Raw genomic sequence first — 11,753 nt, 5'->3', positions numbered from 1 at the left:
ACATTCACACGATTCGTTTTTGTTAGAAGCTGTATCATTGATTGTCGAGTAGAACGCAACAGTTCAGTTTCCATTTTTGAAAAAAAAAAAATTGCTGAGTTGCCCTTCATACATGGAGATACTGGTGGAAATACATTTTAGTTAGATAATATTTCTTGAAAATTGGTCCTTTTTTTATTTATTTGTGAGAATTCCCAAAAGTATCTAAATTTTTCTATCAAATCTCCGTTCGATCATAGTACAGAATCAAAATACTTTTTAAACGTAAAAATAAATTGAGGAATAGTCTGATTCCCCGAAGAATGGCGCACCCAACTAATGAATGTAGCTTCGCTCATTATCCTTAATGAGAGCTTCAAATATTCTTCGAAAATCCCTTTTCATATTTTTTTGTATTTTTTTTTCGTAGGAAGTTTGTTCAGAAAAAAATGTTCGATTGTCGCCACACAAATGGTTGATTTCGTAAATTAAATTTTTAAACTCTCCTTGAATTCAACCCTGTATTAGCGTGCAAATGAGGAAACATGGAAACGTCAAGATATATTATCTTGCTGCAGTCTGAACACCTCGTAATAATTGGATACCCTCTCACTTAACAAAGTCATAAATAGCCCAATCTGAATAGGCTATAATAAAGATCTGTTTATTTGGGTGTAAACGTGATTCATTAAAAAATTGTATCCATGTTTGTCCATGTCGTGTATCTAATGATCGTTGCATTGTTTGGTTGCCATTTATCCGGGTAACGTTGGAGGAATGCCTCCGAGAAGAACAAGTTGCCAGTCGTCATCAGGCAGCCGTGACGGTAAGGTGCGTACCCCAAAACGCCACCGTAAGGGCTGCGGATCTGGCGACTGACGAGAGTTTGGTGGAGGGGCTGGGAATCGAACCCATGACCATCCGCTTGTAAGGCGAACGTGTAGCCAACTACGCTACGGGACCCCCACCCATTATATGCTGATGTAAAGTTCGTCCTCTAACAATAATGTTTGCTAATTTTTCTGGCATGAGGTTGTTTTTTAGTTTAAAAATTAGCACAAGCACATTAAATGTAATTCGTATTTTGACTGTTTGCCATTGTAGTGTATCCAACATAATATTGCAATTCAAAATTAATCTCATCAATACAAAGTTTTAATTCGTCATAGTTTATTTGTTTTTTTGGTGGTTACAACTCTTGATTTTTTAAGTTTTTTAGTCAATGTTACAATATCATCTTTCATTTTTTCAACTGCTAACAAAGGATCTTTTTCACCAATAAATAATATCATATCATCAGCATCATAAATTGATTAACATCGCAATACTTAATATATTTCTTCATATCATTGATGAACAGAATAAAAAGCAATGGTCCTACAACACTGCCCTGAGATACTCCTAATGGTACTTATTTGAGGGCTTATATTTACAAATTTGCGTTCGATTCGACAAATATGTCTCAAACCAACTAAGGACTTTTCCTTCAATACCGTATTTACGTAAAGTATTTATCATTTCAGAACGAGAAATTGTTTCGAATGAGATCCAAAAATAATACAATAATTGTCTTTTTTTCTTCAATCATTCTTTTCCACTTATACAAGAGTAAGTTTAGGGCTGATTTGCAGGAATGAATTTGTCTGAACCCGGACTGCTCCTCAATTAAAATCATTCTGTCATTTAGATACTCCAATAGTTGATCTTTTACAATTATTTCCAACACTTTCTTATATATCGGTAGCATATAAATTGGCCTGTATTCTTCTGCTTTCATAGTCCTCATTACTTTTGGAATTGGTATAACACTTGATTGTTTCCAAACACTCGGAGATTCTTCAGAGATTCGTTAATAATTTCTAGTAAAAGTCCATCAGTTACTTCTAATGAGTCTTTCAGTACTTGTAGATTCACAATATGTGGGCAGCAGGGACTATGTCCAAGGGCTTGACGATCCCTCCCCAGGCCATCGGCGAGTTGTGGGGCTTGCCTAGGATGTGGTGGGGTTTGACAGTTGGCCCTGTTAAATTCCTATAAAAAGATGCATGTACCCGCAAGTAGGCCTCGCCAAAGCGACCGTGTGCCGCTCAAAGCGCACAAGCCCAAGTCCTGGTGTTATGTGGGACGCTTAACAGCCCTGACACGACGGCCCTCCGACGAGACAGAAGGTTTGCGCAGGCCCAATAAGCCGCCTTTAAAAACAACTATTACGAACGACATAGAAGATAATACGACTCGAAACAATCGGCAACGACCTAGGCGACGAATAGAGGATCACGATTGGAAGCTTGGAACATGGAACTGCAATTCGCTAGGTTTCGCAGGTTGCGACAGGATAATCTACGATGAATTACATCCCCGCAACTTCGATGTCGTAGCGCTGCAGGAGATTCGCTGGACAGGACAGAAAGTGTGGAAAAGCGGGCATCGAGCGGCTACCTTCTACCAAAGCTGTGGCACCACCAACGAGCTGGGAAACGAGCTTCATAGTGCTGGGTAAGATGCGCCAACGCGTGATTGGGTGGCAGCTAATCAACGCAAGGATGTGCAAGCTGAGGATAAAAGGCCGTTTCTTCAACTATAGCATCATCAACGTGCACTGCCCACACGAAGGGAGACCCGACGACGAGAAAGAAGCGTTCTACGCACAGCTAGAGCAGACATACGATGGATGCCCACTGCGGGACGTCAAAATCGTCATCGGTGACATGAACGCACAGGTAGGATAGGGAGGAAATGTATAGACCGGTCATCGGACCGGATAGTCTGCACACCGTATCGAATGACAACGGCTAACGATGCATAAACTTCGCAGCCTCCCGCGGAATGGTAGTCCAAAGCACCTTCTTTCCCCGCAAAAATATCCACAAGGCCACATGGAGATCATCTAACCAAGAAGCGGCAAACCAAATCGACCACGTTCTAATCGACGGTAAATTCTTCTCCGACATCACGCTCAGCAGCTGGAAGTGGCACTCCCAACGGAAGAGCAGCTAGGCGCAGCGTCTCTTGAAGATGGCTGGAGAGAAATTCGATCCGCCATTGGTAGCACCGCAACCGCTGCACTTGGCACGGTGCACCCGGATCAGAGAAACGACTGGTATAACGGCGAATGTGAGCAGTTAGTGGAAGAGAAGAATGCAGCATGGGCGAGATTGCACGATGACGAACGAGGCACGATATAAACAGGCGCGGAACAGACAAAACTCGATTTTCCGGAGGAAAAAGCGTCAGCAGGAAGATCGAGACCGTGAAGAGACGGAGCAACTGTACCGCGCTAATAACACACGAAAGTTCTATGAGAAGTTGAACCGTTCACGTAAGGGCCACGTGCCACAGCCTGATATGTGTAAGGACATAAACGGGAACCTTCTTACGAACGAGCGTGAAGTAATCCAAAGGTGGCGGCAGTGAAGAGCACCTGAATGGCGATGTGGCAGACGAAGATGGTGGTATGGTGATGGACCTGGATGAACGCGCGCAGGACATAATTCTACCGGCTCCGGATCTCCAGAAGATCCAGCAGGAGATTGGCCGGCTGAAGAACAACAAAGCCCCTGGGGTTGACCAACTACCAGGAGAGCTATTTAAACACGGTGGTGAGGCACTGGCTAGAGCGTTGCACTGGGTCATTACCAAGATTTGGGAGGAGGAAGTTTTGCCGCAGGAGTGGATGGAAGGTGTCGTGTGTCCCATCTACAAAAAGGGCGATAAGCTGGATTGTAGCAACTACCGCGCAATCACATTGCTGAACGCCGCCTATAAGGTACTCTCCCAAATTGTATGCCGTCGACTAGCACCAATTGCAAAGGAGTTCGTGGGGCAGTACCAGGCGGGTTTTATGGGCGAACGCTCCACCACGGACCAGGTGTTCGCCATTCGCCAAGTACTGCAGGAATGCCGCGAATACAACGTGCCCACACATCATCTATTCATCGACTTCAAAGCCGCATATGATACAATCGATCGGGACCAGCTATGGCAGCTAATGCACGAAAACGGATTTCCGGATAAACTGATACGGTTGATCAAAGCGACGATGGATCGGGTGATGTGCGTAGTTTGAGTTTCAGGGGCATTCTCGAGTCCCTTCGAAACTTGCAGAGGGTTACGGCAAGGTGATGGTCTTTCGCGTCTGCTATTCAACATCGCTTTGGAAGGGGTAATACGAAGAGTAGGGATTAACACGAGTGGTACAATTTTCAATAAGTCCGTCCAGCTATTTGGCTTCGCCGACGACATAGATATTATGGCACGTGACTTTGAGAAGATGGAGTATTGCGAGTTCTCCTCTTAGCAGTAGAGCGGAAACCACCGAAGCGAACAAAAATGTAAAACTGGAAGGCTAAATCACCAACCACAAATCACAAAACAACAAATTTGAATTTAATACATGTATTTGGGGTCTTTCCCCTTCTTCTAACGTTTCCTTTCTTCCTCCTACATTCTCTCTACTTTCCCTTTTCTTTCCTCATCTCTTACAATCTAACAGTTTTCTACTTACAGTACTTCTCGGTACTCACGGTACCCTACTTGTGCTCGGGGCGTCCCCCTACAGCAGCTTCTTGGCGGTCCTCTCACCGCCGCGACAACTCGCCTGTCGCATTGCCATCCCACGCACGTCACTCCCGATCTGCTTACGACCCGCCACGTCAATGCCTCTGCTGGAGACCCCTCTAGCCGTCCAGTGCGACCGGGTAGCTGGATGGGGTCCCTCCGAGGCACCTCCTTCCGTCGAGTCTACCACACACGTTCCTGCTGCGGATCCGAAGACACACGATCCGGATCTCCGTGTTGACCAATAAGGTTGCCGGGGTACGACTTGGCCGATGAAAAAACCGAGTCTATAAAAGAACCCTAGGAAGCGGAAGCATGATCATTAGCAGAACGATCTATTTGGGTCATTTGCGACCTACCCTGTGGGGTTCGTGCTTGCTCCGGATGTGTGCTCTTTGAGTGGTTGCGCCATGGTGTGACGCCGTACACGACTGTTAGAACAAATCATGATTAGCAAAACATCATCACTGTATGGTTGTTCATTACGGGTTACCTTGTTTTATCGCGGCGTATTTGTTCCTCTCGCCACCGTTCAGCGTGGTTCGTTCCTCCGGGCGAATGGAAAGTCTCACCCTCGTCGTACTTCCGTGATCCGTGGAATGCACGTGTGTGCTGCCTGTAGGATATTTCAGGTTAGGTTTTCCAAAGCTGCTTTCCGACACGAAATCTTCGGTGTCTTACCTTTTTCTGTGGTTTCCACCCGCAGACGATGCGAAACTTCCGAAACCCGGACACTTGAAAGTGATCCGGCACACTTTTCTTCGCCTCTTGTGGCAAATTTCACTAAACGGTATTTTCCGCGATCACGTTTCCTTTTGCCTTCCGACACCGGCAAATGGTTGTAGACGAGTGACGATAACGTTTGGATTTTCTGTTTCTGTTACTCTTTCTCTTTCTGTGGTGGTATGCGTGTCTTCAGGAAAATGTCAAATTGACAACTGTCAATCTCATGGAACGTACAATGGTCAAGCAGTTTGACCAACATTGACTCCACCTCTCGTTTATTCAAACATCCATCAAGTTTTACCAACAGCGGCACGAACAATCAATTTATTCGACCAACAATATCACACACGAACAACCGTAGCGCCAACTTGAGCACCAACCATCAAAAAATATATGGGGGTTTGTGCAACTTTACTACAAATGCTCAAACATGTTCGGCGAACCTTGACTCCACCCCCGACAACTCAAACCAAAATCAAACCGTTTTAATTTTTTCCAACCGAGCTGCCAACTGTCAAATGGTTGTTCGAACAACTTCACACACGTTCAAACAAAGCAGCAACCGAAGCGTTTTCTTGGGGGTGGAGTCAATGTTCGTCAAACTGCTTGACTGGTGTGTACGTTGCATCATATAAGCCATTTTATGAGACAGATTCGAACAGCAGATCGAAATTTTGAGTGGACGACTCGGTCTTTGTTTTGGTAAATTTGCATGTAAACCATCATCATTTCGTCATCATCATCATCATTTCATTTCATTTTCGCAAATGTTCTTTGTAAAATGTAAATATTAGTATTTGGTCTCCTGTCATTTGAGCTTTCTATAAAATGGCTTATAGGTATGTTCCTTTTTGGCATACACGGAACGTATTCAACCAACATTTGGTTTTCGAACATGGTGCACTGAACCAAAAGTGCATTTCGCCTGATTTATTTCTGCTAATGTGGTTCGCTGGAGACGTGCGTGGTGATGACGGAATACTTTTCGTGGTTTCGGACTTTTACAAATATTGCTTGAGATCTAATACTCACTAATCAAAGGCAAACGTAACAGGAGGAAGCCTACATCAGACTAAAGAGGGAAGCCAAGCGGATCGGACTAGTCATCAATACGTCGAAGACGAAGTACATGATAGGAAGAGGTTCAAGAGAAGACAATATGAGCCCTCCACCGCGAGTTTGCATCGGTGGTGACGAAATCGAAGTGGTAGAAGAATTAGTGTACCTGGGCTCATTGGTGACTGCCGAAAATGATACTGTAGTGTCGGATGACTTTTAATGAAAACACGTTTTATTCTTGACACTATCGTCGCAACTACGGGGTTATATTTCTTGACTACTATGATCTAGAAACTTACATTTAGTTTAATTATACATAAGCGTGACGCACATTCGTAACGAATCGTTACCGATTCTATAACTCCTCCTTTTCTTTAAAAGAATATTGTGTTATACGTACTACATTGACTTGATGAACTTCAATTTGTGTTTTACAAAATCAAACCGCATTTCTGTTGAGAATGTATGTTGAAAATACAATGGTTTCATGTATATTACATACCACCCACTTCTATGTACAAACTTCTCCAGTGTCCGGTTCGTATCATCCTCATGTTCTACTAATTTTTCAATACAAGATATTATACAAAAGTTATAGAACTCGTTCCAGACGTTCCCTTTTTATCGATCGTCAACTAAACATTTTAAAACCAAACGGATATTTGAAACAACTATTTCAGCATGACTGCACGCACTTCCACGAATGATTTCCCATCTTCGATCAGATAATCACTCAAGTCATATCACTGATTTATAAACGATTAGATGTCATGATCCAATGTCATGATATTTAAATCTAATGGTCAAAATACAAAAGTAGGTCAACTTCAAACTTACCTACCTGAATTCATCTAAATCATCTGAATCTGAAAATAAATTACCACAATGAAATACTTACTTGAAGCTCTTACCACAATTTTATTCCTGTTCCACACTATTTTATTGGCTTTTTTTCTTTTCCTCTTCGTCTCCTTCTTCTACTTCTTTAATAGCTCCACATTTCAACCGGAACCCGGCCTGCTTTTCAACTTTTTGCATTTCCTCGGTTCCTCTACGCTGGGTAGACACCTTTATGTGGTGTGTTACGGAGTAAGATCTACCACTGTTACATTGCCAGCTACAGGCAAATCCTGACCCAACGAATACCTTCCTCATTATCCAACTCCGTGGTACTTATGAGAGTGTCGCTAAGTCGGTGGCCTCTCGTTAAGTAAGTACCACGTAAACATTTCCTTCCTCTCCCTAGTTACAGTGAAGATGGGCGTAGCCAGGAGTAGTAATCCTCATACTTTTGTTATTTTTGTTTAAGACTGTAATCAAGGAACACTCCCCTTCTTGATTTCTGATAGCATTCTAGATAAGGATCTCAATAGTAACACATGTTGAGTATCACTAATGTCCAATCTACGAATTACACCGTAACAATGCTAATGCTCGATTATTAATTGAAAGCTTTCCAATGCCTGCTCATCCCGTGTGGCAAGCACAATGAACACACCATGCTCAGGGAGTCGAGCACAACATCCCAGACCGGAACGAGAATAGAACTCGCCATCTCCGGACCGGCACTCCTACGCTCTTGCTCGCAAAGCTAACTGGAGACTCAGGTATCAGTTCCAATTATTATTGGAAAGTTTACTAGATGAATTTCCTTATTCATGGAATGTTAAAGGCAATTCACAATAAATATCAAATTAGGTACTCTGACGTCTCAAAAAATATCTGAAATTTTGGTTTATCTGCCAAAGATTGTCAATCTGAATATGGTTTTAAAAAGTAAGTGATTTTTAAAGTACATGTAGTTACGTTAGTTTATTTTCCACAATTAAGTGATAAGCAAAAAAGAAAAACTATTGAAACAATATTTCAACGACGATTCATGAGGCAAGATTCATACGGGGAACTGAAACTTGGTTTCGTTAATGTGTAGTATAAATTTACTTAGCTTGTTGTGTCAAACAAGTACCAAATATTACTGTTGAGTAATTTTAGTTGTTAAACGAAAGAATTTTTTTATCACAAGCAAATTCATCAACAACTTTTAACACGTTCTCATCCAGCAATCAGCTCACCACAAGTTCAAGCCTTGTCTTTATCTGCAGCCGTTGTCTTGGTAATGTTAATGGTATGGATCGATCAAAATTTCCAAAAACCATTGTACATATAGACCGTTCTTGATTTATTCCAATGTTAAGCACTTGACCATATATACCTTTGAATCAGTTGATCCATGGGACATGATCGTAAAGTACATGCTTGTTTTTTTTATTTTAAATTCAAAACACAACTCATGCAACGAAACCGATTTCCCTAACACATATACCTCTAAATGTAGCACCATTGCTCTTAAAGGTACACAATAGCTTTTAGCACATAACTGTCCTATATGGTACAAAGTCACTTCAGTCCTTAATGAATAAATTGTTTATTGTGGCAAACATTAGCCTATAAGTGCAGCACACAGCTGCCTTTCGTGACCTTCGATTGCCTTTCTCCACATGGCAAAGTTGTCTCTCGAACATAGCACACAGTTGCTTTTCATAGGACAGCTATCACTATCAAATAGCACATAGTTGTTCTCTCTCTGGCACAAAGTTGTCTCTATTCACATATATAACACAATCATTCTCCTCAGAACATCTGCTCTTCTCCAGATAGCACACAGTTGCTCTCTCTATGGCACACAGTTGCCTCTCATCAGGTAGCACACAGTTGCTCTCCGTGACACATACACGGTTAGATGACTTTACCCATTAATGGGTACTATGTTATTGTTGATATTATTCCCACCGTGAAAAATTCACCCATTTTCTTGAAAAAGTGCCACTACCCATTTTAATGAGTAGTGGCGCTTTTTAAAGAAAATGGGTGAATTTTTCACGGTGGGAATAATATCAACAATAACATAGTACCCGTTAATGGGTAAAGTCATCTAACAGTGTAAGCCCCATTCCTCATAGCACACAGTTGCTCTCCATGGCACACAGTTGCCTCTCTTTATTACATAGAACACAATTGTTCTCCTCAGAACATCTGCCCTTCTCCAGATAGCACACAGTTGCTCTCTCTATGGCACACAGTTGCCTCTCATCACGTAGCACACAGTTGCTCTCCGTGGCACATAAGCCCCACTCCTCTTAGCACACAGTTGCTCTCCATGGCACACAGTTCCTTCTCTTCACGTAGCACACAGTTAACTAACATGAACAACGGAAACCCATAAAATTATCGTTCAAACAGAAACTTTATCTAATGAAAAAAATCAGAACTGGAATGTTAAATCATTCAGGAACAGGATCCATAAGTTTCAATAAAACTTCTTCGATGTCAGTAACCCGCAACTTTGTTCGTATAGTTCCCTGCTTCTCAAAAATGCCAGTTAATCGGTTATGTTTTTTTTTTCGTGGAGAATATGAATATGGCGATGCCGTCTTAAAAGCATACTCAATGCATATGCGAAAGCTATCCCACATAGCGACATAACTGCAACATTGTAACATTCATCAACATCTTCCATTCTTTTATACGTACAATATGCTTCTTTCCACAAAATTTCCTACAAATACAATCACTGTAGCTCAGCTGTGCTATGCGCATTTTGAGTAGTGATTAATACTTTAGAAAACATATGATATATGTTAAATTTAGCAACTCTATATATTTTGTAATGCATGTATACCTTTTCAATGAACTCTTTTAACATTTGATTGAAAGTTGTCAGTAAACTAAACCACAATGTAACGTCTATTAAGAAGAAATAATAAAACACCAGATAACAACCTAGACACTGCCGTTAAAGAACCGCTAGATACCGTTATTTAATACTATTCGGCACTAAATCACAATAAAGAAATTAATCTTCTTCTTAATATTGCCACACATGGCAACCGGCAATGCAATCGCAAACTCCAACTCATTGGCTGAAACTCCATGATTTCATCAGCCAAACAAAATACCTCAATGCATACATCACTTTGCACAATTTGTCAAATTTACTACTTTTCACACATAACATTAAGAAAAGAAACTTACATGTTATTCGAAAAGTCCATCATAACTGTATAGGAAATCGCACACATGCCTTGCATCACGTAAACGTTCCTAGATCAATGACGCCATTAACTGAACGGCAACGTACACCACAACACCATAAGATAACATCGATAAGAATCAATAAAAAGTCCTTGGCCATCAAATAGTTATTCAGAAATTCCTGCAATTATTTTCTAAAAAGGGCTAGGGCAAATGATCCAATAGTGGAGGAACTAAGCACGTCTCAACACTATAGAATCGTTTATTATTTTAGGATAATTCATTCTACTAACCTTACGGATTATTTCCAAATATCTTTTAATCCTTTTTGCTGTAAAAATGCATTAAATCCCCAAGGATGTGAATTTTCCACCTAAAACGAGTCCTCCAAGTATTGGTACACTGCCCCCATAGTTGCGGTAATTTTTAATTTGTGTTCCTATAGTTGCGAATCCCATAGTGATTTTTTTTTGATGAATTTTCTAGCTTTCCACCTAAATTTAAATTTAAATGTTTTTCGTGTCTGTGAAAAGTGAAATCTTAAAAGAAAACTGCATAATATAACATACCATACGTCACAATTCGATAAAAGGCGAAGATGTGGTACCCGAGGTCACCGCACCTAAAGGCCAGCGTGTACATATGAGTTTGCCGTTTACCTACCGTCGGATCTCTACTACCTAATTCGGACATTGAGAAAGCTGCTGCCATCCCAATTCAGCACGGATCTAATGAAGAGCTGCTGACTGACGATCAATGTAAAATGTGTTCAAAATTGAATCGTAGTCATCAAAACTGTTGCATTTGAATCAAGCGATGGCGCACCTTCTTCAGCAATATTTCCAGCAGGGTTGCTGGTGCTATGGATTTGGTTGGTCAGCCGTTTGTTTCGAAGGATGCATAAAATCATCGGAAGTCAGTTTGCATTTGGTGAGATCAATCCAATATTATTTAAAATTCTCTGTTGCTATCTTTTTTTAACTATGCCATTTAACTGTCATATTCTTGATCTAATCTTTGGTTCTCAAGTGATCCTTTTTCTCCAATTGTTTTTTACTGAATGGCTACGGTACCTCATACTCAAGCCGACTCGTAATAATACAGTCATTTTTTTCTATTGATCTTTGTTATTATTTGCTTTCATATTCAATACGTCAGGCCTTTATGTTTAATAACGTTTTAGTCCAAATCCGTTTTTCAGATTTTATTTGATTTTTTATATGCCTAATTCTATTATAGTTTTCTGCTTGTTGATATTTTGTAATTAATCCTATTAACAGCTAAGCATACTTGAGACATGTCCAAAACTAAAGCTATGTTGACCCAACTATTGAGCAATCTCCATTTTTCCCTTCCTTTCTTTTGTTGCTATATGAAATTAAAAAAATTGAAATTAAGCA

The 11,753-nt window shown here is 40.9% G+C and overlaps 1 protein-coding gene across 1 annotated transcript; it reads right to left on the bottom strand.

Moving 5' to 3' along the window:
- Window positions 1-4,424: 4,424 nt before the first annotated feature.
- LOC134206174 (uncharacterized) lies at window positions 4,425-11,064 on the bottom strand. Its single transcript, XM_062681864.1, has 5 exons — window positions 11,017-11,064; window positions 5,218-5,407; window positions 5,030-5,152; window positions 4,896-4,967; window positions 4,425-4,836 (listed from the first exon to the last, which is right to left on the bottom strand). The coding sequence occupies exons 1-5, from the start codon at window positions 11,062-11,064 to the stop codon at window positions 4,532-4,534; spliced, it is 738 nt and encodes a 245-aa protein (XP_062537848.1). The 3' UTR covers window positions 4,425-4,531.
- Window positions 11,065-11,753: the final 689 nt, after the last annotated feature.

Source organism: Armigeres subalbatus, chromosome 1 (assembly GCF_024139115.2).
Source record: "Armigeres subalbatus isolate Guangzhou_Male chromosome 1, GZ_Asu_2, whole genome shotgun sequence".
NCBI lineage: Eukaryota > Metazoa > Arthropoda > Insecta > Diptera > Culicidae > Armigeres > Armigeres subalbatus.
Note: the sequence above shows the minus strand (reverse complement) of the source record. Positions and strands in the feature narration are given on the sequence as shown.

Bases quoted from the DNA above. Each gene is read 5' to 3' on its own strand.
- LOC134206174 (XM_062681864.1), bottom strand. From the start codon at position 11,064: ATGGCAGCAGCTTTCTCAATGTCCGAATTAGGTAGTAGAGATCCGACG. The intron at 5,153-5,217 runs GTAAGACACCGA...AATATCCTACAG, and splicing joins GGTGGAAACCACAGAAAAAG to GCAGCACACACGTGCATTCC. The intron at 4,968-5,029 runs GTAACCCGTAAT...TTGTTCTAACAG, and splicing joins ATACGCCGCGATAAAACAAG to TCGTGTACGGCGTCACACCA.